Genomic DNA, 27,189 nt, shown 5'->3' on the forward strand with positions numbered 1-27,189 from the left:
CCTTATTTACAACTGAGCCGCTTTTCACACTAGCAGAAAATTCAATCTGTAAAGCCACAATTCACTAAATAAGCCAATTACGGCATAATTATTAGAAAATAATTGATATTTTTTCTCATCCTTTAGCAAGTTAAGTGCATTTCAAAATCTTCCACTTGTCTTTATACCGTCAAGACCGTGGGCAATCCCGTTAACACAAGTGCCTGCCTTTAGCCCAGGCTCTGGACCCGAGCCTAATGGAAGCCTTCCCTCCAGCAATTGCCTGTTGTCTGCAGCTCTTCCTCCTGCTTCATCCCCTCTCCCTCCCTGTTAGATCACCCCATCAGACCCCAGTTGTGGTCCCCACATCCCTCCCTTGGGCAAACATTTGTCTACAGCCCCACGCAGCCAACTCCCTTCCCACAGCTCCCCATGATCACTGCCTCACATTGAACTTTTCCTTCAGCCAACTCTACTGAGACATCTTTAACCAAGGTCATCGTCTCGGTGAAGCGCCACAGAAATTTCTCTGCCCTTGTCTTGCTCTGCGTATCACCAGCATTTGATACAGTTAATAGCTCTGTCCTTGAAATATTTTATCTAGCTTCAATGACCCAGCATTCTTCTGCCTTTCTTTCAACCCATCTGTGGCTCCTTATTCTTCGCTTGGCTCTCTGAATCTCTGTGCCTCCCCTCTCCCTCAGTCTTGGCCTTTGGCCCTTTTCTATCTGCATTCTCATGTTGACACCATTTCACCCATGACTTTAAACGCCATAGGGACTCTGGCCTCTCCCAAATGTCAGCCATACCTCCATCCCTGGCCTCTCCCCCATGTCCCAGGCTGAGAGATCCAGTCACCTCCACCTGACAATCCCACCTGCATGTATAATGCACTCCTCAAACACAACGTCTGCGAAACAAGTCTCCATTCTCCCCTCATCAACACTTACTATCCCCAGACCCATCCATCTAAGTTACTGACCCATGACACGCTGCACTGCTTACACCAGAGACCCAAGAGTCGCCCTTGATCACTGTCTCTCTCTCTCTTCTCACAACATACATTCAACTCATTGGCAAGGTTCTGTGCCCCACATGCATCCCACGTCCAGTCTCCTCTCACCATCCTTCCTGGCACCACCCTAGTCCCACTGGTCCTCAGCCCTCTTCTTGTAACTAACAGCTTCCTGCTAACCACTCCCCGTGTAGCAGTCTGGCTGATACAGATCTCTATCTTGCTTAAAATCCTCTTTCCACTACCTTTAGAAAAAAATCCAAATTGCGTTTCCTAATTATAATCTGGCCCTTTCTAACTTCCTGATCTCCCCTCACACTATTCCTCCTCCCTCTGTGAATTCTCCAAAGTAGAGGATCTTTCTGTTCCTTAACAACACACCTGCTCTGTCAACACACCCCCTGTCAGGTCAGGGGGCCTCTGCAGGTGCCTTCTGCCCCCTCCGCTGGGTCCACCCCCACACACAGACACACTCAGGTCTCAATTCGCCTTCTAAGAGAGGCTTCCCCGATCAGCAGATTGATGTGTCTGTTGCCTCCTTCACCCTCCATCCCTGTCCCAGCTACATTTCATCCTCGTTTCATCTTCCACGCAGCACTTTCCATTTTCGGACCTCTGTGCACTCGCCTGTGTTTCCCGTCTTCAAAAAAGGTAGACGCCCTGAATGGCAGGGACTTTTGTCACCGTTCTTTCTCAGGGACCACAATCATCCCGGCCTAGATCATCCACGCAATAAATATGTGTTGAATGAATGCAGTTCGACAAAACAAAACTGGAGAGGAGAGGGAGATCGACCATCATTTCGAAAAAGGAGGTGGTTTATCCAATACGTGATATGAACAATCCCCCCCACCACCCTTTTCTATACAATTCCTTTATTCATCCAATAAATACTGAAGATTTTTCATGTACCAGGCACTGGAGAGGGGTGGAGCTCTGCACTTCCGATGAGTTGACACGCAATCTAAAAAACCTTCAAACTGGTATTTTTAAAAGGACTTCGCCACACCTTCCTTTTCTGAAACCGCGTCTTCTACATGCACTTGTCTTCCCCCAGTTGCCAAATCAACCTGTAACTTGAGGAAGACCAGGGAAGTGTTTAGAGTCCGTCGTCAAAGTTCCGTTTTTGAAACTCGGCTTTGATCTTCCCGGGGCTGCTCTACTGCCCAGGGCCTCCGAGCCTCAAGAGCTGGCGGGCGCGAGAGCAGGAAAGTTACGCAAGACGTAAAAGGGAACCCGAGAAGGCGCAGACGGGGCGCTCGGATGTGCAGTGCTTCTTCCCCCGGCCCGGGACTGGCCAGACCCGCGCTCCAGGGCTGCCCCCCACCCCCGCCCCCACGGCCCCTGCCCGGACTGCCCCTGCCACCTGCGCGCCCAGCCTCCGGGTTGCCCGCCCCTCACGTGGGGGCCGGTCAACCCCGCCCGGGTCCCGCCCCCCAGTGATTGGCGGCTCGACCGCCCTATTCCTGCTGCGCTGGCTCTAGTCGGCCGTGGCCCCTCCCACCCCTCCACCCCCACGCCGGTACCCTGAAGGGGGCGGAGCACTCGACTAGCCGNGGCTGCCAATCGCGCGGCCGGGGGGCGGGGCCGCATCTCTTGGAGGGCGGGGGCGCGGCGCCGGTGGCCGCCGGACAAGCGGCGGACCTGGGGACTACGCGGGTCCCGGCACTGCGAGGCGAGCGGCGGCGGCTGCTTGTGAGTGCTGTGCCGGGCCCGGGAGGTCTCTCCGGGTCCGCTCTCCGCTGTGGAGCCGGCGGCCGGGCGGCGCCGGGCCGGGAACATGGGGCTCCTGAACTTGGCGCCGGAAGCTCCCTCTGCCCGGGTCCAGTTTCTGGATGCGCGCCGCCCGTGTGGAGCCGCGGGTGGGCAGGCCGGCGAATGGGAGAGTTTGGCCGGGGAGGGGGGCGTCTGTCACACCCGGCTTCCGCAGCACATGGTCCCTGTCATTGAACCCCTGTCCCCACTGTCTCCCCACCCCCGCCCCCAGGCTGCTCCCTCGAGCCGAGCCATCCGAGACTGCATGGAGATTCTGCAGAGGCAACTTCATCCAGGTGACCGGGCATCAGTATTGGCCGGCTCCTGATGACCGATCATTTTCCCTAAGGCAGTGGCATGGACCAAAATGAGAAATAAATTCCTGTCGCTGATTGCGAGGTGAAACAGAAGCAGGCAACAGACTGAAGGCTGCGGAGCAAAAGACAGACCCCTGTGAAGACCTGGGAACGTCCAGCGGTGAATGTCTGGACTGCAGGGGGACCGAATCTCAGGAACTTGAAGGACCACAGGCCTGTGGCTCTGAGGCCCTGGGGAGAGGAAAGGAGGAGATGTGGAGCCAGAAATCCAAGCTGGGGAGCCCACACGTGGAGAGCAGCAACAGGTGACAAGACCTGGTTTGTTGTTCTCGGGCTAGTACAGGGGAAGGGGGGCTTAAATCGTTTTATTCTTTTGTTTGTAAGCCTAGGAGAAAGTTTAGGGGAATACTCAGACAGCTTGGAATGAAAAGCTCTGGGAAACTGAAGAATTACCAAAGAGTACCAGAAGTCCAGAAAGAGTGGTTAAGGCTTTAGCTGAGCAGGGAGTGGGGGAGCTGCAGTGGGAATGAGCAAGAATGGAAAATGTTCGATGTTTACTAGTTTTTTTGGCCAGGATCTCCCACCTGTGCAAAGGGGAAAAGAAACCTGTGAACTAAATGAGTTGATCCGTGGGAGGCACCTTAGAAAGTTGCTTGGCACATCGTATGCTATTCAGTAAACGTTGGCTGCTCTTATCATTGAAAGTGTGAATTGACGGGTTGGTTTTTTTATTTTTTATCTTACAGTGAAAAGCAAGATTGAACTTCTGAAGAACTTCTAATGGTTGTGCAAGAAATGAAAAAATACTTCCCATCAGGGAGACACAGTAAGCCAAGCACCGTCGATGCCCTCAACTATGCCCTTTGCTGCATACACAGTGTACAAGGTAAATGAGCTGGAGAGAAAGTGCAAATACATCATTTTGCTCATAACCATCGGCCAAGCCGGAAGAGTTGTCAGTGTGGTTCTTGGTCCCTGAAATGTTTTGAGCTTTTTTGGCGCTTGATGCGAGATGAGCAAATCCACAGGGATTCTATTCGTGTCATAGTTTTGCAAATTCGGAACATCAGGAGAACCTTGTTTGTGTAAGAGTTCAGGAACTGTTGTTTAGTGACTCTGCCATGTTTGATGATTTGCTGCAAGAGGGTAGAGTTTAGCACATTTTAAAGACTCACTTTTTAAAGGGGATCGTTGTCTTCTAAGGGCATTGGGGAAAAAATACATTTTGCTAAATACAGCTTGCCTTTCCTGGTCATCCACATCCTGTTACAGTTCATTCATGATATATCAGGAAATTGCCATATTAGAAATGAACAGTTGCAAGCACCTTTTCCTTTTTATCTCTGACCTTTCTTTTCCAGGGATTTAAAGTACGGGTTTAGCACAGACCTCTGTGATGTCAGGTATGACACACAGTTCCTGAATACGGAAAGTAACATTTCTGCCATGAACATGTCACATGCGTGTACTTGGAATTTGGGGTTATCGTACCTTGTATGGATCTTGCTCGTGATGCAGATCAGAAAATCCTAAAATCCAAAGGCTTATGTGTGTACAACTGTCAGTGTTTCAGGTGAAAGAAGATGATATGGTTTTGAGACAGACACGCCGAGGTGTCCTCATCCTAAAAAATAAGCCAACTTCAGTGGTGGTAAAAATGATTTCCTTAAGCTGTCGCTGTCACTGGACCACCTGTTTATTTTCCTGTGTTTCTTAGCAAACAGTGAGTTTTTCCAGACTCTCAGTCAGCGTGGAGCACCTTGCGCAGCTGCGACCGCGTACGGCCTCGAGGAGCTGGCCACGGCTGCTTTGGGGTACGCTTCCAAAAACCCAGTAAGAATCCACACATTTTGCCGTTTCAACCAGGGTGATTTCTCCTAACAACCGTATCTAGATGTAGCTGTTGAAACCTAATACGTGGGAGTTTCAGGAACCACGACGCGAGGCAGACCATAGCAGCGCGCTGCTGGGGAGACTGTGTAGTTAGTTTCTGCTGCCCTTGCGGGAGCACAGGGGTAAACCCAGGCAGCCACCCGGGAGCGGTGGTCTGCTGGCCTTCCCTAACGAGCTGCCCCTGCCTCCTGAGCATCCCTGAGTTCTCTCGAATTAAGAGGAAAAAAAAAAATAAGCTGCAGAGTAACCACCCTCATTTTATTCTAATCTCCGAATCGCTAATTTGTATTTATATCATTCCTAGTTCCAATACCTACTCCCCTTCAAGTTGTAACAACTGGATTTTATAGAACAGGTGAGTTGAGATGCTGTCATTTTTCTGTAAAATTTGGGAAGAGACATGTAGTGTATCTTTTTTGAATCTCTTCATGTTGGCAGAATCATTCAGCCTCACGCCTTACTGATGTGATGGCGATTACTTTGTTTTATGTGTAGACCTCACGCTGAAAGATCTTGTAAGATCGGATTGGGAGCTGTCCCTGAGATCACAGTAGTGTTTGTTTTACTGACTGGGGTGTTTGTGGGACCCTAGTGGGTGTGGCGGAGATGGAAGAGACAAGGAAAAGCTTAAGAAAACATTTTCCCTTGAAGATCTTCAAGGTAGAACTAGAGAGGAGGACGTGCCGATGATAACTGTTCTTGCTGTCTGATGGAACAGATAGGAGAAGGGACTCTTACGTAGCGAGGCTTGTCAAAGACGGCGTCTTGAAGGAGACTCTTGAGCTTGGTCTTGAAGCCTGGAGTGACGCATTGGTCAAGAGAGGACAGTCCCCTCAGTTTGCCCACGAGAAGGAATCCACAGTCAATATGCCGTACGCACGTTTAGTCGATGTAGGACGAGCTGGTGTATTGTTTGGTATAGAAATCTGACCTTCGGGGCGCCTGGGTGGCACAGCGGTTAAGCGTCTGCCTTCGGCTCAGGGCGTGATCCCGGCGTTATGGGATCGAGCCCCACATCAGGCTCCTCCGCTATGAGCCTGCTTCTTCCTCTCCCACTCCCCCTGCTTGTGTTCCCTCTCTCGCTGGCTGTCTCTGTCTCTGTCAAATGAATAAATAAAATCTTTTAAAAAAAAAAAAAGAAATCTGACCTTCAGAAGATAAAATGTAGGTTTGATGATGATCATTAAGGCATATGTCGGAGAATCCTGCTGCCTTTGCAGGATATGTGCGTGTGTGGATCATGTTAAGAGTCTAGAAGAAATTTACCTCTCAGGGAATATTGTTTGCAAGTATCTCAATATTTGCATTTATTTTTAATGTTTCCCTAGGAGACCTTTGTGGCAGTGTTTTCATTTCTGTCTGGAAGGTTAGTGCACATTTCTGAACAGGCTACTTCAGTCCCGAATTTCTTGGAGTCTTCTCACTTTGTGGAACTGCTTGCTCCTCAAGATGTGAGGGTGTTCTGTGCACACACTGGCCCCGCTCAGCTTCCCGCCTGGAACCCAAAGAGGTAATGGGACCAATGCTCAGATGTTCACCTTGCCGCATAAAGATCGGTTGTGATCTTTCGGAAAGAGTACCAAAATTAATGCGTTGTTTTGAACCTGCAAACTCTATGGCTTTTTTTATTTCTTTATTTAAAAAGTCAGAATGTGGGGCGCCTGGCCGGCTCTGTCGGTGGAACGTGCAACTCTTGACCTTGAGGTCATGAGTTCGAGCCCCACATTGGGTGTAGAGATGACTAAAAATAAATAAATAAAACTTTAAAAAAAAAAAAACAAAGATAAGTAAATAAATAAATAAAAAGTCAGACTGTGTTGGAAACAGCATTTTAAATGCTTCCAGTAATAAAGTCCCAGTTGATATGCTTTCATTTAGTCAAGTTAATTTTACAGGTTCTATATCATAACTATGGTTTTTTTTGAAATACTGTTTGACTGCCTGCGTACCGTATAGCAGATTCATTGTTATAAAGATTCTGTTTTCTCTAAGTTAATAAAATTAAATGTTTTCCCTCTTACATTGACTTCATTATTTCTTTGCTTTGTTTTGGAGATAAACTTCTCATGGTTTTATTTCTTTGCTTTGTTTTGGAGATAAACTTCTCATGGTTAGCTCCCCTTCCGGTTTTGCTTCTTCCTAAAAGTTCATGAATCTCATTACTTTGTTTTTCTTCTGAAATGCTTATTTCCCTGAACTGGGGATGCCTAGTACTAGTTTCCTTTGTGACTTTCAGTCCTGCATGATATTTTAAAATGATTCATTATTTCTTTTTAAAATTACCTTATCATTACTTATTTCACATTCTTTGTGAAGCGTGTCTTAAAGAGCTTAGCATAGATCAACCTTTTTCTTTTGACTCCCAGCCCTTTTCTCTAGTTTTTTGGAATGTAAAGTTGATTTGTTTATTATGATAAAAAAAAAGAATCCATTAACAAAATGGACCATCTTAACCATTTTTAAGGGTACAGTTCAGTTGTGTTGGGTACATCGGCATGGATGTGAAACACACCTCCAGAACCTTCTCATCTGGCACATCTAGGCCCCGGGCCCATCCTGACTTTCTAACGCAGGACGTGGTCCTGTGGGAACAGTCTCGCACACTGCTTTTTTCCATGGCAGACCTTTGCCCCGTCTTTTGTGTGCAGGTCGTGGAAACTTCAGAATGCACACCTGTCTTCCTTGCTTGTTTCCAGCTCTTTCCTGTTCCCCTCACTCAAAAACATTGATTTCATTCCTCTTCCTCTTTCTTGAACACCTATTTTCAACCTTTAATTGTCCATCTGTTTCTCTGCTTTTATTGCTCCTTCGTCCACTCCATAGACATTTACTCAGCAGGCCCCGTGGGCCGGGAGCTGTTCCGGGTGCTGAGATGCCGCCCTTCTGCCCGCCCTCGCGCCTCCCCAGCCGCCTCCCCCCAAGCCCCAGCCCGATGTCGCCTCTGTGGTCTCTGTCTGCTCTTTTCAGCCGTGCTGTCTTTGCAAATTACTTATTGCCATGATATTTCCCCAACGTGTAAAAAGGTAATGTACCCTGAAATCACTGTTTTTGGGACCTAAGTATTGACTTCCTCCCTAAAGAGATGGTGCTGCTCTTGGCGGCCGCTCGCACTGGGCTTTGCCTCGCACACCTCAGGGATTCCAGCTCTTCTTGAGCCGTTTGTGACCTGGGCCCCTGCTGCCTCCTTCTGCCATTCCTTTGAGCTCATAGAACATGAAGGGGACATAGGAAGCTATAAACTCAGCAGTTGTCAGCCTTTGGCCTGGCGTCCGAGCACATTTCCCCTTTGGTTCATTGTACAGACCTCCCAGAAGGATCTGACCACTGTTTCTTTAGAGCACACTTCCAAAAATCAAGGATTCACCGGCTACAGCTGAGGCGTGGAAATGATAAGGGACTCGCATCACTGTTTGAGATCCCACGGTCTGGCTCTCCGTCCTGCACGACCCCTAGAGAATGCAGTTGAATTCAGGCGCCTGGTATCCTCACACAGTGTATGGAAGTCTCTCTTCTGGTAGAATTGTGGTATTTCCTATGTGCAAAGAATTTTAAGCAAGGAATCTGAAGATCTGAGTTTTAAATTGAGTTCTGTCCCTTTAAGAACGAAGGAGGCCATTTAGCTTCTCACTGTGAAGTCATCACCATGTCCTACCAGCCTGCTAACACGGGACTGCTGTGAGAAGCAAGCATGCCGATGGTTGAGAAAGCACTTTCGGTATTTGGAACATTCTGCAACATTAGGGGTCCTCTTTGTTGCTACCATTCTATTGAACGGTTACTGTTTGCCAGCGACTTTTTTTCATGTTTCAGTGGATTGACTAATCTTCCCAAGAACCTTACGAGGTGTGGATACCATCACCGTCCCCATTTGACAGATAAGGTAACTGTTAGTTTGGGTCTGCTGAGCAGCAAATGCCAAGATAGGGGTAGCTGTGTAAGCCATTGGCTGTGGGGGTGGCGGGGGAGGAGGAAAGCGGCGCCCTCGGCCCACAGTGCACGTCTGACACCCGTGGAAGAAGCAGGAACAAGGGGGACTGGGGAGAGGAGGCTTGACCTGCCGCATAGCTGAAAAGACAGCTTGGCCAGGCAGTCAAAGGGAAGTCCAAGCCACAGTCACGCGCCGGGGGAGCCCTGCGTCTCCATGGGATGGTCCTGTCTCAGTACGGCTCTGTGCACAGGCTCTGGGTGGGAACAGCCACTGGAGCAGGGCCCCGGGGCAGCAGCTGTGGCCTCTGGTCAGTTACGTCCCCTGAAGCCGGGAGCCACGCCCTTTCTCAGCCACTGCGGTCACTGAGGCACAGAGCTAAGGGACTCACCGAGGTCACACTACCAGTAGGTGTGGAGCTGGGTTTCACCCTGGCGGTGTGAGTCCAGGGTCCTTGCTTGGAGTCAGTGCCCCTCCTGACCGCGTCAGTCCCTGCGTTGGAACCATTAAACAGGGCATCTGTAGTCACACAAAGGTGGGTGTTTGAAAGCGACACCAAGGAATCAGTCCTGTTCATAAAAGTCGTCTCAAAAAATTAAGAATATTTTGGGAACATCCTTATCTTGCTGTCATTCCTCCGCAAGCTTATCTGAGCCTTTCCTGGGGTGGTTTCGATGTTAGGGCTGTTGGGTGTCTTAAGAGTAATGAATTCGGTGAGCTGACAGCGAGCTGTAAGGACAGTCGTCTGGTTTCAGAATTCCTGGACTGTGACTTCCCTAGTGTTCTGAATTCTGATCGTTGGATCATTGGTGCCTTTGAAACTGGAGTTCTTGCGGTTTAGTTGTTTTTTGTTTTTAATCATGTGCGTTTTCCCTGATGGTTCAGAAGCCCATCTTCTGACTCTTCCTGTGACCCTCTGCTCAGAAGTGCCAAGACCTGAACCCCGAGCCCTGTCTTGGTTCTTCAGAGTTCTCGTCGTTTATGCTCCTTCAGTGTATGTTTGTAAAACATCTCATTGGTTTTAAGTGTTTCTTTGAATCTTATAACTGAGGATTTTTTCACTCCGGTGAGCAGATGCCCAAAGATCAATTCAAGGAGCTCTAAGCAGAGGAGAGCTAAATAGTCAACAAACACGTGGGAAGAAAGATTCAGTCCCTTGATCAAGGCAAACGTAAACATTTCTGAATTACCACTTCACAAATCAATAAAATTAAGCAGAAAGCAATAAAACTGGCACAACCATTGGCATGAGGGTTGTGAGAACGTGTCGTTAGAGACCCTGTTGGTTGGTACGAGTTTCTGTAGATCAGTGTGACACTCCACGGTGAGAGTCATAAGACGATCGTGTCATTTACAGGCCCCAACCTCAGGGATTGTGTCCAAGGACAGAAAAAAGTGGAAGACATTTATGTGTCATACGCTTCAATACTGTAAGTTGTCCAAATCGGCAGTTGTGGAGCAATGTCCGGACTGTCACAGTGAAATAGAACATGACCGCCAGAGTAAGTGTGTCCCGGGATTATCGCCTTGACCTCGGAAGGAGGACCACGGGCAGTTTCAGCAGTTCAACAAGGGAAAGCCGCCAGTCCCACGCACCCTCACTGTCTCCCTGAGGGTCACTCACCGCTAGAGTACCGAAGCCCCCTGGAACATATTGGATGCGGCTCGATCTCAAAGCGAGGGCAGGAGCCCTGTTTGAATCCAGAGTATCTCCTCCTTGCAAGAATAGTTTCTCGTTGGTTTGGGGATAGCTGGAGTTTGTCCTGCGTTTGGAGGTGCTGCCCTGGGAGGGGGTGATCAACACTTTGTTTCCCGCAGCATCTCAGTACGAATTCGCTCCGGTGAAATCCTTTTTCTGCAGGATCCGGTAAGTCTAGGGGCTTGTGGGGGCCAGGAACGGTGGCTTACGCTCTGATTTTATTTGGCCCTTTTTAGATTCTTTTATATTCAGTGAGCGCTGGGTTCTTTCCACAAGAAGTTTGTATTTCAATTGAGGAGAAGCAGCTTACCCTCACAAAACGACTAGATAGTAACACAATCGAGATCATTCTTAGCCTGGGGGTGCTCGCTCTCTCATGCTCTCTGTCTCTCTGTCTCTCTAAGAACTGCTGGATGAGGTTAAGTATACTTTCAAATGCCTCCTGTTTGGGGATCTTTTGTTTTTTGTTTGCTTTTTGACTTTTGGTCACATTTAAAATGAATTTTTGAAACTTTATTTTTTAATTTTTTTTAAAGATTTTATTTATTTATTCGACAGAGATAGAGACAGCCAGCAAGAGAGGGAACACAGGCAGGGGGCGTGGGAGAGGAAGAAGCAGGCTCCTAGCGGAGAAGCCTGATGCGGGGCTCGATCCCATAACGCTGGGATCACGCCCTGAGCCGAAGGCAGACGCTTAACCGCTGTGCCACCCAGGTGCCCCTTAATTTTTTTTTTTTTAAGTGAGCTCTGTGCCTAATGTGGGGCTTGAACTTGTGCCCTGGAGATCAAGTCACACACTCTACTGACTGAGCCAACCAGGCACCCCTAACTTTTTAAATTTAAATAACTGTAAAGAAAGTAAGATAGATATGTCTAAGAGAAGGACATAGTGAACTGGAAGAAAACGGACCGAAATTTTAATCGTAGTTGATTTCTGATAGGATTTATTAGTGATATTTTTCTGTCCTGAATTTACTGTGATGTGTTCATGTTACTTTTGCAAGAAGAAGAAAATGTGGTTCAGTGACGTCACGATTGCCTACATGAGCATCGAATTACTAAAGGCTGGAGATGTGGAAAACTCAAGCGAAAAGCCCTCGTAATGGATCAGTCAGCACTCCGTGGGGCTGGGGGCCTTGGGCTGATAGCATTCCAGTGCTTGGGGAGGGCTACCCCGGGGAAAGGGGTGCAGGAGGGAGGGCTGTGTTGGTTCATTGAGTCCTTCACAGATGAGTTGTTAAGAAGACCTTAGAACAGTGCTTGCCGCGGACCAGGTGCTGTTTGTGTTTGTTTCGCTAGTAAATATATTTGTGTGCCTTCTCTGAGCCAGGCAAGGTTCAGGCCACTCTCTTTTCTCAGTGGCGGAAGCGGGGTCACGGTTGAGAGTGGAGACGCGGGGCAGAGGCCCCAGAGTCTGCCGAGAGGCAAGGAAGGCGGTGGGGGTGGGAGCACCAGTGCACTTGGACGTGGACGTGGAGCTTCTAGGCAGCTAAAGACCTCCTGACATGACTTCAGACAACGGTGGGGGAGGCAAGGTGTGACGGGTAGAAACGGGGGGGCGCAGATTCGGTTGTGGCCACGTTGACACTAAGGGGACCGTGGTGTATCCAGGGGGAAATGTCCCCTGGGCAGCTGAAGCTATGACACAGGGTGCAAGGCCGGGAGTCGAGCCGCCCCTCCCCGGGGGGTTGCCCCACAGCTGGGGCCGGGGCTCGGTGTGCAGGTTCTAGCCCTGCTTCCCTGCCCAGGCAGGCGCGTGAGGAGCGCTTCCCCGCACACAGGGCTCTGTGCCCACCAGGCGGTAGCTGGAGCTCTGAGACTAAGTCCTTCCAGAGAGTGTAGGCAGGGACGGTGGAGAGCTGGCTTTGGGGGGGCGTCATCACAAGGAGCCCTGATTTCTGTCATGTGGTGCATGTGTTAGACGCGTGAGGTGAGACAGGTAGGGAAGTCACGCTGGGAAGTTATGTTTCGGGTCAGAAGAAAAGTCGTGGGGTGGTTAGTTCCATCTTTAACCCACTACGCCGCTTCTCCATAAATCCTCTTTTTCATTGAATGATGAACGAGTGTAATTATCCTTGGGTATCGAAAATGTAAACTAACATTTCCTTTTAGAATAAACACGTTTAAACATTTTACATTTGGATTGCTCTCTCTCTCGGAAGTCACCAAGAAGGCGCCCCTCCTGCCTTGTTTCACGCTGGGCTCCCTGACTGCGTCAGGACTGGTTTCTCACCCTTTCTGTGCTTTTCAGGGGAGGCCAAGACACAGAGCAAGAGAAGCATTACTGCCCATTCTGGATTATCCGCTCTGTGATGCACGTGCATCGCTCTCCCCAGCCGGAATCTGAGCCCTGCTGCCTCCCGCTGGTGGGGAGGATTCACTCTGGTTATGAAGGTAAGTCAGGAGTGTCTGCTTTCAGATCAAACTAACCTGACAGCACCTCACGTAGGAACATGTGAAAGCCCGTTTACTGCAGCCGCAGAACCAGAAAAGAGCACGCGAGGCTTCACGTGGGCCCTGAACTCTTGGACATTTAGAGCTGATCTGCCCCGATGTCTGTTTGCTGACCCTGACTTCTCGGTGGTCGCCTCCTTCAAGGTCGGCACGGCCTAAGGGTCTAAGCACAGACTTGGCCACCGATACCTGGTCCTGTGATCGTTTCTGTACTGGTGACTGTCCTGTGGCCTTTGGCTTCTGTCCTGTGTGAAACAAAAGCATGGAACTTGGGGGCACCTGGGTGGCTCAGTCAGTTAAGCACCTGACCCTTGGTTTCAGCTCAGGTCATGATCTTACCAGTTGTGGGATGGAGCCCCGAGTGGGGCTCCGTGCCCAGTGGGGAGTCTGCTTGAGATCCCCTCCCTCTGCCTCCCCCCACACACGCACACTGTTTCTCTCTCTCAAATAAATAAATAAATCTTAAAAAAAAAAAAGAGCATGAAAATTGTTGCACAGCGAGGTCACAAGAATGAATTTATATTTTTTAAGCGTTCAGGAGGCCCTTGAGTGAAAGCCGTAGTCTCTGTCCTCTGATGGCAGAACGGCATTTCCAAATTCATGTGTTAGTACACAAGCAGCTTCCATCGATTGTTTGAAATTAAAGTCAGTTCTGCTGTGACCTGACATACGCTTTCCTACAAATTACCGTCCCACGCAAAAAAACAAAAAACCAAAATACATACGCCCACAAAACCACAGGGCTTAAGGGGAAAATGGGTTTAGGGGCACAACACTCAAAAACTTAACCACATATTAAAAATAAGCCAGGAATCTAAAAAAAAAACACAGCTTCACACACATGAAATGGTTAAGAAATACGCAAACACTGCAGTACGCTCGGCGCCTCCCCTTGTGGCTTGGGGCCGTGGGCGGTGGCTCCGGTCGTGGGCCCTGGGGTTACCGTGGGGGTGGAAGGAAGGCCATCTGGAGTCAGATGTGCATGGGCGTGTCTCCTCTTACAACACACAGCGCGGAGGCAGCCGTAGATGAGGCTGTGCGTGTGTTCGTGTGTTCTTGGGTGACTCCATTCACCTCTCGCTTCTTGCTGATGAAACTGTGCATGATTCCAAATCGCTGCATTTTCAACGTGAGCCCCTCGAACGGACCGTGCTGGTTTTCTGACACAGATTTAAAATATCCACATCACACTGACACCAAATGCAATGCGCTTCGTTGTACAACCACCAAACACCCCCAGACCCGCTGGGCCCGACCTTTCATTGCCTCCAGCTTTGACTGCGGGGCTGTGGTGAGTAAGCTTTCCGGGCACACAGACTCTATTTAAAATCAGCTTCAGTGGGCATCGCATTTTGACGTAATCAAAATGTAGTTAATAATGACAAGTGTCACGATTTCACCGTAGCCTTGGCTTCTTGAAGGCCAGGCCCCTAAGTGGGATTTCTACCATTTCAGATGGAGGTCTTGTTCCTCTGTAATAAGTGGTCAGCAAAGTGGATGACTAACTAGATATTTGCCTTTAGGTGAGTCTTTCTGTTTTTCATAGCTCCTCGAATCCCGGTGGATAAAAGAATTTTCACCACGACACACACCCCAGGGTGTGTCTTTCTTGAAACAGATGAAAGGTAAGTGCTTCTTTAAGCCTGAAAGAGATTTTGTTTCTGAGAAAAGATAGAAAAATGAGAACATTTACATCATGTTTACGTGCCTACCCCTACATTATGAGACGGACGTCTAACCATTTGCCCGTTCGCTTTGTTCGCTTGAAGTGTATGTTTTCGTGTAAGTATCTTGCGTATTATGCTTTTACAGCTTATAATTATATTTGATTTCACAACAGTCTGTTTTAGGTAAGTCAGGAATTATTGTCCCACGTTAACGAGAGGACAGCGAACATGGATATGGTATGTGATTGTCCTCAAAAGGAGACCAGAACTTGAACTCTGGCCTCCAGTTCCCATGCCAGCATGATTTCCACCAGACAAGTGCTTCCCTAAACACCTTTGATGAAATGTTTATTAGTCTGAAGTGAGGAGGAAAAACAAAAGGAAAATAAGAACTGATTTTTTTTTTTTTGGTGAAGCTGAGTTTACTTAAAGCATTATCAGCCATTTTGAACTTATGTCTTTTCTACTTTTTTTTCATATTTTAGTGGTCTTACTTAAAGATTAGTGATAGTAGATAGTAGTTGCTGTTTATTGTTGTTTTTTAAATACTTTTATTTGGAAAATATACATTGTTTTCCCCTGATGAGTACCCTCTGTTTCCCCCCATGGTGTTTTTTTTTTTTTTAAGATTTTATTTATTTGACAGAGAGAGAGACAGCCAGCGAGAGAGGGAACACAAGCAGGGGGAGTGGGAGAGGAAGGAGCCGGCTCCCAGAAGAAGAGCCTGATGGGGGACTTGATCCCAGAACACAGGGATCATGCCCTGAGCCAAAGGCAGACGCTTAAAGACTGAGCCACCCAGGCGCCCACCCCATGTTTATTTTTGAATTTTACTTATTGGTGAAATCTGAAAATCTGGGGCTCAGTGCACCGTGGTGCACAGAAGTGTAAAGCAACGAAGTCAAAATGGCTGGTACAGTTATGATAGTTATTAATTTTGATTTTTAAAAAATCTTAACATCTGAAAATAGGTTTATTTAATAATAGATACCCTGAAACTAAACAGTAGTTGGTGAACTACTTTGTATCATGGAGTCTGTAGAGAGTAAGAACATTTAGTTGCAAATATCCTGGTAATGGCTTAAATTTATTGCATTGGAAAATGTTTGTGAATTTGTACTCAGAGAAGACATTTATGGAGTCAGTTTTTTCTAAGTCATCCTGAAGGCTCTGCATTCACCGCCCTCCCGTGAAGCTCCATCCTGCACATGTCTTTGTGTTCCTGGTGTCTATTGGTTATTACCTTCTGGGAAACACTGCTTCTGTGCACTTTTAATCGTGCTGGATAAATCTGTTGCCTGCTTTATTCACTTAACACCGTAAGCATTCTTCTGCCCTATGATGTGATCTTTGTAAGCTTTTTAAATGGGGAAGGGGGTGTCAGAGACCCCTGAGGAACTTGCCAAAAATAGAGATTCCTCATCTTACCCCAGAAACTCTGATTTGGTGAGGCTGTGAGTCATTTTCTAGCAAGTTCCGTAGGCAACTTTGACATAACATGTCCAGTGCCCGGCATTTCTTAGATTATGGAACCATTTCCCCACGGCTCCTTTTATAAATGCTGGAATGACATCTTTTGCATACCTTTTTTTTTTCATATTTAGGATTAAGTGAGGAAGTATTGTTTAAAGTGTATAAAGGCTGAAAATGACTTGCTGCATGTAGCGTGCTGTCTGTGCTGTGTCTCTACCCCAGAGCGGGGCCTCTGCTGGGTTACCTACGTCAGGATCTGATGGGAACGTCTGTCTTGGCGTTTCTGCACCCAGAAGATCGTTCTCTCATGCTCGCTGTACACCAGAAAGGTCAGGACCTGCCTCTTTATAGGAGGAAGTTTTTCTGTAACCACTCATCCGCCCTAATTTTTCATTTCATTTCTTGTTAGATCTTCTCCTTAGCTCTTAATCACTAGAGCTCAGCCTTTAACAGGTGAGCACTCTGTGGAAGCTGCTCGAACAGTTTTTTTTTTCTATTTTGACATTCTGAAAAAATTAAAAATAAATGCCTAGAAAAAGACATTTGCAATAAATATCGGCATGAAATAAATTCTCATCTCGTCGTATTATCTTATATAGTCTCAAAGTACGCAGGCCACCCTCCCTTTGAACACTCATCCATTCGATTTTGTACTCAAAACGGAGATGACGTCATCCTGGACTCCAGCTGGTCCAGCTTTGTGAGCCCGTGAGCTGGAAGGTGTCTTTCATCATGGGTGGGCATAAAGTTTGAACGTAAGTTGGTCAGTATTCATGGTTTTAGAAGACCCTTTTTACCAGATAGTATTCTGCCCCCCGCTGACTCCCTTCGACTCAGTTGACACATAAACTAAATAAAGCACAGATTTTTTTCTTTTAAGTGCTTTTGGAAGACTGGCAGTGTGTGTCAAGAACCTTGAAAGATTTCTACCTTTTTGACCTCATGATTCCCTAATGGAAACAGTCTAAGGAGATATACCTCAATACGGAAGACAGCTTTATAATGAAAAGACATATTTTGCACCATTGTTCAATCATAATGGTGGACCTAGAGTAGCTTATATGTCGATCATTAAGTATGTCCTAGACTATTCGTCTGACATGTTGTATTACTGGTCAAAGGAAGTTTTTGCAAAGATTACGTAACATGAGAAATTGATATATATTAGATTTAAAAAGCAGCATATGAAAGTGTTTATACCATATGAATATAAACGTGTTCAAATACACACAAACACTGTGAAATAGAAGAAAGAAGAAGAAAGGAAATAAGATACAGATTTTGGCTATTTGCAGGGTAATGGGATAAAGGGCTTTTTGGGTTTTTTGGTTTTTTTGCCTTTTCTGTATTTTAAACTTCTCTTTAGTGACCACGTAAAACTTTTTTTATATCTGCTTCTGTTGTCAAATACCACTTATTTGTGTCCATTTTATCCAATCTTTATTTTTAAAAAATAGATTCTTTAGTTTTGTTTTCTTGCCAACACGGCTGACTCAAGCCTGTTTGATTACTGCTGCCTATCCATGTAACAGAAGCTTCTGAAATGGATCTAAAACAAACTGGCCCGCCACTCTTGTAGCCTAAAATACTCCCAGTCCCTTGACTTTTTATTTAAAATTTAAAATTGACCTTGTAGTTTTCTCAGCTGGGCCTTGGGTTCCCCTGTGGTATCGTTTTTGGGTTTTTTTAGCATGGAATCAACTCTTTAGAATCATGCTGAGATGGAGAAATTATGTCTTTTGTGTTCTGTTGTACAGCTTTGTGCACATAAGCATAAAACTGAGAACAGTTGGTCTACTAGTGAGACTTATTTTGTCGCATCTTAATACTATAATAGAGGATACTTAGCCATGGTGAGAAACTGTCCCAAGGTCCTCCTATGTCTTTGTGCTCTGGGGTTTGGCTTCTGAGCAGAGCAGGTCTGGATCCCTAATGGGAGAAATGGGCTCCTGCTGCCCTAACTCAAAAGACCAGTTTGTGCTAGAAAACTAATGTAATAACTAGGATAGGAAATATGACTTCCATGTCAGTGTTATTCATGTTGGTCAGAAAGAACTTTTTTTTTCCTGGTAGGAAAATCTGTGGGGAAATGAAAGTAAAATCAGGTGGTTGCTTAGTATGACTACAGGAAACCCCAGAGCAAGTGTGATTGCTTTCGTAAGGTGTCCCTCTGGGTGTCTGTCGATCGGTCTGCATGCCTTCCCCATCAGTGCCAGAGCCATGTCCTAGATGCCCCAAATGTCCTTTTGGTTTGATTACACAATGTATGAAATTAACTGATAATATAAGTACTCACAGTGTTTGCAGCTTAAAAAAAAATTATACCAGTATTTGCATCTCAGTTTCTGGGATTATGTGAGGGGAAAACTTAGAGTCTAGTAAGCATTCATCGCTCTTGTAAAATAATCGTCTATTATATTCATCCAGCTGTTTTAACGAGTACTTATGGATCACTTGCTGAGCTGAACTTTGTGCTAGACCCTGAGACCAAGATGGTAGACCACACAGACATCATCCCCACTGTCCTGGGGCCCACAGTGCAGTGGGAGAGCCAGGACCTAGAAATGGCGTGTGTGGAATGGAGTTTTGGCAAGTGTGAGGTTGAAATGGGAAGAGTGAGGGGGAACAGTGAGGGTGTTCAGAGGGGAACCTAGCCAGCTCTCGCGGGCAGGCAGGTGATGTGCTGTTACCTCTCATCCTACAGATAATACCCATGCACTCGGCAAAAGGGGAACTTTAGCAGAGGTCCCTTGAGGAGGAGGTTGGGAAGTGAAGAAAAGAACCGGGTTTTCTCCCTGACCCCTCAAGCAGCGTCCTTCCATAGCCAGTGGCCTAGCGCTACACGGCATTTGCCACTTTCTGGTCAAGGCTGCGTCTCCATAGCCTGCACGTTCATCAGCTTGAGTTACGTGATTACTGACTTAAGATACAACCTGGCTTTGTAGAAAGTTTCACAGACAAGACTAGATCTCATAACACAAAGCAGTTGGTTCTATTTCCATTCCAGACTTTCACTTGACAAACAAACCCAAATGTTTCTGGAAGGTGTTCAAGCTCATAGTGCATGGACAGATTTATCATGGGTCAGATGTACCTTACCCCAGATTGCTCCTTCACTGATCGATTCATTCTTGTATCTGCCAGGCGCTGTTGGAGGTACCAGAGAGGTGAACACAGCAGGCCGGAGAGCCTGACCCCACAGAGCTCACATGCCAGTGGGAAGCTGGGGGGCACAGGCAGCAGATGGGCCAAGGGGGTGCCGTGTACAGTGTGTCAGGTGGTGCACTCAAGCACAGTTTGCCCTGAACATTCCACATGCACCATGCTGTGCTGATAACTTGTCATTTGGCACCAAGCACGGTCTGCACGCCGTGGGAGACGACATTGCCATGGGGGTCTGGACAGAGAGGGAATGGGTCTCCAGAGGCAGAGAGCTTCCTGACTACTTTTATGACACTGCTAATATGGTTTTTTGATAATTATTTCTGTCTTTGGGAAAGTATCTCAGTTATTAGAGAATTGGGTTGTGTGTTGTGAGAAACAGCACGATGGCAGAATGAAAAGGGAAGGCACTGGCTTTGGAGTCTGGCGTGTAGATTCAAACCCGGACTGCTGCTTCTCAGGTATGAGAGTCGGCAAGTGACCCACCTTCTCTGGCATCACGATGATTCCTGCTTTCTAGGGGCGTGAGGACTCAGGAGATGACAGGTCTCACTCAGGGTATTGCGTTAATAGTACTCGAGTTACCTGAGGTACTGAGAGGCAATACATTGTGGTGGCAAAAGCGCACTCCGGAGCCTAGACTCTGGTCCCTTCGTGAATACCTGCCTAGACTTTACCAGCTGGGGGGCTTTGAGAAGTTTTCAACTCCGGTGGAGGTAATACTTGATAGAGCACTTGGAACGGTGCCTGGCACATCGTGAGGGTTTAGAAAATGTTATTCTTGCTGTATGTTATAAAAGCAGTGTGGTTCCTGTCACATAAAAGGTCCTAAATGAACGTCATTTCCTTCTCTTCTTTGTGATGTTTTCTGCTGGCACATCTGCCTCTCGCTGTGTTCAGGTGGTAGTTTTGAAATGCTCTAGTGTAAACGAGACTGCACACTGTGACAGCCACATTTTCACCAGTAGCTGGGTTGCTAAAATGATTAGGTATGTTAAACATTAAATGTTGTTTGGCAGACCTAGGGTCTTAAAGTTTCTACAATAGGTTATTCAGTTAACGTTAAAATTTGAGGCCAGTAGTTGTTGAAGATACTTTGGTAGCTAAGGAGGTTACTTGTCACTGATTTTCACATCACAAAACAGTGCTGACCCAGACGTTGAAAGATTAGAGCTCTAGACAACCTAAAGAAACCTCTTAATGTCTTTGTATTTTTCCTGCCTCCACGGATGGATTTAGCTTTATATTTTCTATTTGAAGTCAGAGAGTTGCTTTGTATAAGTATAGATTTATTACTTGAACACTCTATTTAAAAATCACTGTAGACTTCATTGTAAATTAATTTTGATTTGCTCGACTCCATCTTTCACTTGGCACTTTGTAGGAGTCCACTGAATGAGGATGTTTTTGCTACCAGAAAGAGAAAGGCCAACAGTAATGACAAAGACATAACAGAATTACAAGAACAAATTCACAGACTCCTCTTACAGGTAAAGTGAGATTTTAAGAAGCAAACACAAAATTTCCATAATCGTGTTTTAACAGTTGATCTTAGTAAAGCCGCCCCACAAAAATACACCGCAGGGAGAGAGACATCTTTACCCTCTGCGTTCCAGGAATTTTTGTCTTCCTGTTTTTGTTTTTAAATTCAGTTCTATTCATCTTGTTTTCCTTTTCCTGAGTGAAATGCACAGAACATTCTTGTAAGATCCCATTCTACGGGAGCAAACCAAGTCGGCAGGTAACAGGGAAGCTGTTTCTAAATGAGAGCGTCCTTCTTGTATTCCCAACGCTACCCGTGGGCTCAGCGTCTGGGTCTTGGCTTCAGTATTATAAAAAACAATTCCACTTTTAAAGGTGGGGGCTGAGGGATGGCAGGTCTCCGTATCAGGTTCTTTCAAGGCAAACGTGGGGAAAACTGTTGAAAACAAACGCCAAGAATGATTCCTGCTGGAGATTCCGTTAATAAACCGGTTAAGCGTTTACGGATGGTGTCACCGAGAAAACCGCGAGCCCGGCACTTTCCAAACGGTCTTTCATAAAATCTCTGGGGTTCACCGGTCAAGGTCATGGAACAAAGCAGGGTGTATATTTAATCTCTTCTGTCTGTTCTAAACTCAGCATCAAGAGCTAGAGTTTATTTTCATATTTTGTTGAATCTGTTCTGTGTGGCTTTCCAACAATTCGTTGTTCTAGAAACGCCCGCCTAGTCTAGAAAACGAGGCCCAGCCCTTGAGAACTGCGGAAAGGAGCGAGGCATGCCCTTTCCGTCAGCATCCCAGTTCAAGGCGTCAGCCTTCACACGCCCGACGTAGGGGTTCGGGGGCGACCATGTTAGCGCTCAGGGGTCGCGCGTAAACGCTGCGTGGCCGCCGGAGCTCCAGAGCCGCGCCTCCCGCTTCCTTCAGCCGGTTCCCGCGAGCGCCGCCAGCGGCTATGGAAGCCTGGGCAGCCTCGCGTCGTCCAGTGAGTCCAGCGGGACCCGCGCCCAGGCGGCGCGCAGGGAACCGGTACGTGAGCGACGGCGTGTGTGCGTGCGTGCGTGCGTGCGGCGCCATTTCCGTCCCCTGCCTCGGGGTGTGCAACGTGTCAGGACCGCTTCCACCCTCGGCGCACAACACTTCTTGTATGTTTTTGACCCGCTGGGACCGTGTTTGATAAACAGACATCCTCATCCAGTTCGGTGCGGAAAAATGTCTGTAAAAAGAAAATACCACCCTCGGAAGGTGATATTTGGGTCCCTTGTGTGCTTTCTCATAATTTCCGTGTTGTGGGCAGATTTACTTAAAGTTGCGTTTGTACTAGGGGCCCCGTGGGAGTCGTTACTGTGCCTGTAGTCATGTCTTCAGAGAACCGGAAGTTCAACGTATTTGGTTCGTTTTTTAATGTTTATTGTGTTCATTTATCTTTTAATTAATTTTGTAATTTTTGAAACATATTCTGTCGTTCTTTTCCCTGCGTGGACTTTGCAGCAGGTGTATGCCAGTGTAAACAAAATTAAGAATCCGGGTCAGCAGCTCTACATTGAGTCAGTGGCCAAGTCACCAGATAAGCGAGCGAGGGGGACGCGCACGGGACGGCCGGTGAGCCAGCAGGGCAGCCCCCAACCTCCGCCCACGGTTCTGCCCTCTTCTGCGTGGGCGTGGCGCGTGCCAGCACAAAGCACTGCCACCTTTCACATTGACTTGTCCAGATGGTGACAGTAATAATGCTAATGGTAGCAGCAGATACTCTGAAAGCTAGATGGGATTAGCGTGTAATTTCTGTATATGTCCACTGAAGAATTAACGTTTTTGATATTTCCAACAGATTCATAGTTCTCCCACATGAGACATCTGTCAACCGAAAGAAAGAGTTAATTTTAGAATGGGTCTCATAATAATCCCTTCCTGTCATTTAGAACAAATGAAGAATATTTATGACTTAAATTGAATGAAAAACTGGGGACTTTTTTTTTTCTTTATTGATACATTTAATTTTCCCAGATATGAGCTAAGGAGCATTCAGAAGGAATTGGATCACTCATGATAATTGATGTTATTTAGAAAAGTCAACCTACTGGCCTTATAGAGCAGAGGAAAGATCAATTATATCAACTTAGTTTAGCTGGCTTTCTCTTCATTTATCTTCCTGAATGTTAATAAGTTTGGAAGTCTTTGTAGGTTTGGTCCCTGAATGTTATTAATGGTCTCTATCATGGTCGAATGTGGGTATTTTACACAGTAGGGGTGAAATTTCTTCTCTAAGGTCAATAAAAATTTTAAAAAATAGTAGCTATATTTTTCAGGGCTTGCCATGGTTTACAAAACAAAAGCATCCACCTGCTGCTCCTACAAGTGGTACCATGAGGAGCCCCTAGGCTGCCGTCTGGATGCTTCGGGTTTTCTTGTACCTTGGTAGGGGGTTTAACCTTCTGCTTGTCTCTTTTGCCATAGATGTAAGGGCATGAGATAGAAACACCACCTTTTTTTGTCCCTTGAAACCATCAGATTCCCTCTCTGCAAAATAATTTATTTGAATATCTTCTTGCTGTATATCATTATCCATGTCCTAGCATTGGAACTTCTCTAGGGGGGTTTGAAGGCTAAAATTTCTAATCAGATTCCCTCTCTGCAAAATAATTTATTTGAATATCTTCTTGCTGTATATCATTATCCATGTCCTAGCACTGGAACTTCTCTAGGGGGGTTTGAAGGCTAAAATTTCTAAATGTTTTACTGCCTTGTCCACTTTGTGCTGCTCACTCCTGCTTGGGCCTAGGACCTCGTTTTAGGGCCACAATTTTATGTCCTGACCTCTGTATTTCTTGTCAGAGTACAAATCGTTTCTCACCTTCTGGTTTGTTCCATTTCTTATCGTCTACCATTGGTCTGGAAATGCTATCAGTCCCATGGTTTGAAGGCTGTGTTTTTAAGCAGACATCAATATTCCATCATTCACCATTTTATAAAATTCAAGCTATAACTAATTCTGTGTATTTATGATGCTATTCTAGAAACTGATACTATTCTCCAACTTAGCTATGGCTGTATTTGACTCTAACACAGCTAGGTTGTGACTTTTGAAGGAGAGGGAAAACCTGCCATTTGATACTGCTTGGGAGGAACTGTTGTTACTTGGGCATCTCGATTTTATTAACATCTTAAGACCTGCAAGTTTAAAGAGCTAGTAAAAAATCTTAATACTCCTTACTCAAGAGAAACAAGTATGCAACTTAAAGATAAAAATGCTGTAGTTTAAATATTAGAAATAGCACCAATCGGGGCGCCTGGGTGGTGCAGTTGTTGAGCGTCTGTCTTCGGCTCAGCGTGTGATCCCGGCGTTATGGCATCGAGCCCCACATCAGGCTCCTCTGCTATGAGCCTGCTTCTTCCTCTCCCACTCCCCCTGCTTGTGTTCCCTCTCTCGCTGGCTGTCTCTATCTCTGTCAACTAAATAAATAAAATCTTTAAAAAAAAAAAGAAAAGAAAAGAAAAAAAAAAGAAATAGCACCAATCAAAAGGAAAATATTAAATAATCATTGTAAATATGTTTTATATGCAGGGTGTCAGAGCCAGCAAGAAGATAAGGTTTTAAGTTTATATTTTTACCTTTCTTATGAGGGCAGGTTAGACTTTGAAATAGAATAAGAAGGGGAATTTTAGAAGTTAATATGGAAAAGCAAGGAGTAATGAAGATATAAAGCCCCTTCATCAGCTACATATACCCACGCCAGCTTCCAGAAGCAATTGGGGAACTTGGGGAACATTGACTGTTTTACTTCTAGAGTGGCAGCACCTGAGGGAGAAACACTGATCCATGAACTGAACTCATTCAGGATGAGCGTGCTTTGCTTTGTGCTCAGGGAGAGTTGGAAAGAGCATCATTCCAAACTGACAAGGAAAAAAGCCATATGGCAGTGAGTTCATGAGCTTTCTTGAACCCTTCAGAGTGCTGAAGCTCCAGGGCAGCCAACAGGCCTAAAATCTAAGGGGCCACATGCTTGCAGGGAGATGTGAGATCAAGCTCTGGATACTGGTGCGCTGGCTGACAGAATCAGTAACTTGCAAGAGACAGGCCCCAAGGCACAATGCAAAGGGAAGACCAAAGGCTGCAAGTGGAACAAATATTGGCAAAAACCCAAAGCTCTCTAGCACACCAGCCACCATGTAGCAAGCACAAAGTGTCACTAGAGGCATTTGAAAGCTGTGATACATCGAGTGAAACCATAGCAACAACAAATCTCAGAGTGGCCAACAAATTAGTTAGGTTAACTCAAACACAGCCCCAGCAGAAGGAAAGGCATGCCCAGTCTCTGCTGTCTTATACAAGGTGTTCTGTTTTCAACAAATTATGAAGCATATGAAAGGGCAAGAAAAAAAAAACTGCCAAAAGACAAAGCAGTCATCAGAACAAGAGTCAGATATGACACAGATGTTGGAACTGTCTGGCAGAGAATTTAAAATAACTACAAATAATATATTAAAGGCTCTAATGGACAGTACGCAACATGCAAAACCACATGGGTAATCATAGCATAGAGATGAAAAGGATTAAATGGAGACGTGAGAGATACACATATACCTTTGATGAGCAGTCAACCAAGAAAAGAATCCATAAACTTGAAGGTAGATACATAGAAATTACACAAACTGAAACACAAAAGAAAGATACAGAATAGAGCCTCTCAGAATGTGGAGACACAATCAAATGATCTAACATTAGAGTGATTGGAATCCCAGAAGAAACATTTGAAGAAATAATGGCCAAGAATTTCCCAAAGATGAAGACCATCAAGTAGTGTGGATACAAAATAACAAAAACCAATCACAAAATAAAAACACCATACACTTGGGGAAAAAAAAACAACTCACCACATACTTGGAAATATATTCGAACTGCTGAGAACAAAAGCAAAGGGGATATCTTGAAGGCAGCCAGAGCAACAAAGACAGACTACATACAGGGAAACAAAGGTAAGAATTACAAAGACATTTCCTTAGACACCATGTACCCTAGACGACTAAATGTCTTCAGAGGAAAAATAAAACTGTTAGTGCAGAATTCTCTACCTAGTGGAAACTATCTTTCACAAATGAAAGAGATACAAAGATTTCTCAAACAAAAACGGGGAGGGGGAATGTATTGCCAGCAGATCTATTCTATGAGACACACTAAGGGAATTTCTAAAGATGGAGGGAATATGGTACCAGACATAAAACTTGAATCAACACAAAGAAATGAAAAGCACTGGAAACGGAATTAATGAAGAAATTTTATTTTTTTACCTATTTTTAATTGCCCTAGAAGGTAACTGACTAAAGCAGAAATACTCTTATGCATTTATGACCTATGTAAAAATATTGCAGAGGGTCAGGAGAGGCACTGGAAACGTGCTGCTGTGGAGTCCTTACACCAGAAGTGATATGTTATTTGAGGGTAGAAACTGATTTCTTAAAGGTATATGTTGTGAACTTTAGAACAATTATTGGAACTAGTTTCTAAAGAAGTATAAATAATGTCAGCAGAGGAGATAAAGCGGAATTTAAAACATTTAATGCAAAATTAGACAGGAAAGAAACAAAAACCCAGATGGAATAAANAATGTTTTACTGCCTTGTCCACTTTGTGCTGCTCACTCCTGCTTGGGCCTAGGACCTCGTTTTAGGGCCACAATTTTATGTCCTGACCTCTGTATTTCTTGTCAGAGTACAAATCGTTTCTCACCTTCTGGTTTGTTCCATTTCTTATCGTCTACCATTGGTCTGGAAATGCTATCAGTCCCATGGTTTGAAGGCTGTGTTTTTAAGCAAACATCAATATTCCATCATTCACCATTTTATAAAATTCAAGCTATAACTAATTCTGTGTATTTATGATGCTATTCTAGAAACTGATACTATTCTCCAACTTAGCTATGGCTGTATTTGACTCTAACACAGCTAGGTTGTGACTTTTGAAGGAGAGGGAAAACCTGCCATTTGATACTGCTTGGGAGGAACTGTTGTTACTTGGGCATCTCGATTTTATTAACATCTTAAGACCTGCAAGTTTAAAGAGCTAGTAAAAAATCTTAATACTCCTTACTCAAGAGAAACAAGTATGCAACTTAAAGATAAAAATGCTGTAGTTTAAATATTAGAAATAGCACCAATCGGGGCGCCTGGGTGGTGCAGTTGTTGAGCGTCTGTCTTCGGCTCAGCGTGTGATCCCGGCGTTATGGCATCGAGCCCCACATCAGGCTCCTCTGCTATGAGCCTGCTTCTTCCTCTCCCACTCCCCCTGCTTGTGTTCCCTCTCTCGCTGGCTGTCTCTATCTCTGTCAACTAAATAAATAAAATCTTTAAAAAAAAAAAGAAAAGAAAAGAAAA

General features: G+C 45.7%; 1 protein-coding gene across 1 annotated transcript in view; it reads left to right on the forward strand.

Annotated features, from left to right (window-relative positions):
• The first annotated feature begins 2,774 nt into the window (after positions 1 to 2,774).
• PER3 (period circadian regulator 3) overlaps positions 2,775 to 27,189 on the forward strand; it is a 55,345-nt gene continuing 30,930 nt past the window's right edge. The window contains 13 exon segments of the mRNA XM_034672038.1: positions 2,775 to 3,045; positions 3,830 to 3,952; positions 4,784 to 4,899; positions 6,288 to 6,483; positions 10,697 to 10,751; positions 12,835 to 12,977; positions 14,584 to 14,662; positions 16,400 to 16,506; positions 16,777 to 16,884; positions 16,887 to 16,932; positions 20,724 to 20,829; positions 21,748 to 21,851; positions 22,302 to 22,535. Of these exon segments, the coding sequence (XP_034527929.1) occupies positions 2,775 to 3,045; positions 3,830 to 3,952; positions 4,784 to 4,899; positions 6,288 to 6,483; positions 10,697 to 10,751; positions 12,835 to 12,977; positions 14,584 to 14,662; positions 16,400 to 16,506; positions 16,777 to 16,884; positions 16,887 to 16,932; positions 20,724 to 20,829; positions 21,748 to 21,851; positions 22,302 to 22,535 (1,688 nt within the window).

Source organism: Ailuropoda melanoleuca, chromosome 11, assembly GCF_002007445.2.
Source record: "Ailuropoda melanoleuca isolate Jingjing chromosome 11, ASM200744v2, whole genome shotgun sequence".
In the NCBI taxonomy this organism is placed as follows: domain Eukaryota; kingdom Metazoa; phylum Chordata; class Mammalia; order Carnivora; family Ursidae; genus Ailuropoda; species Ailuropoda melanoleuca.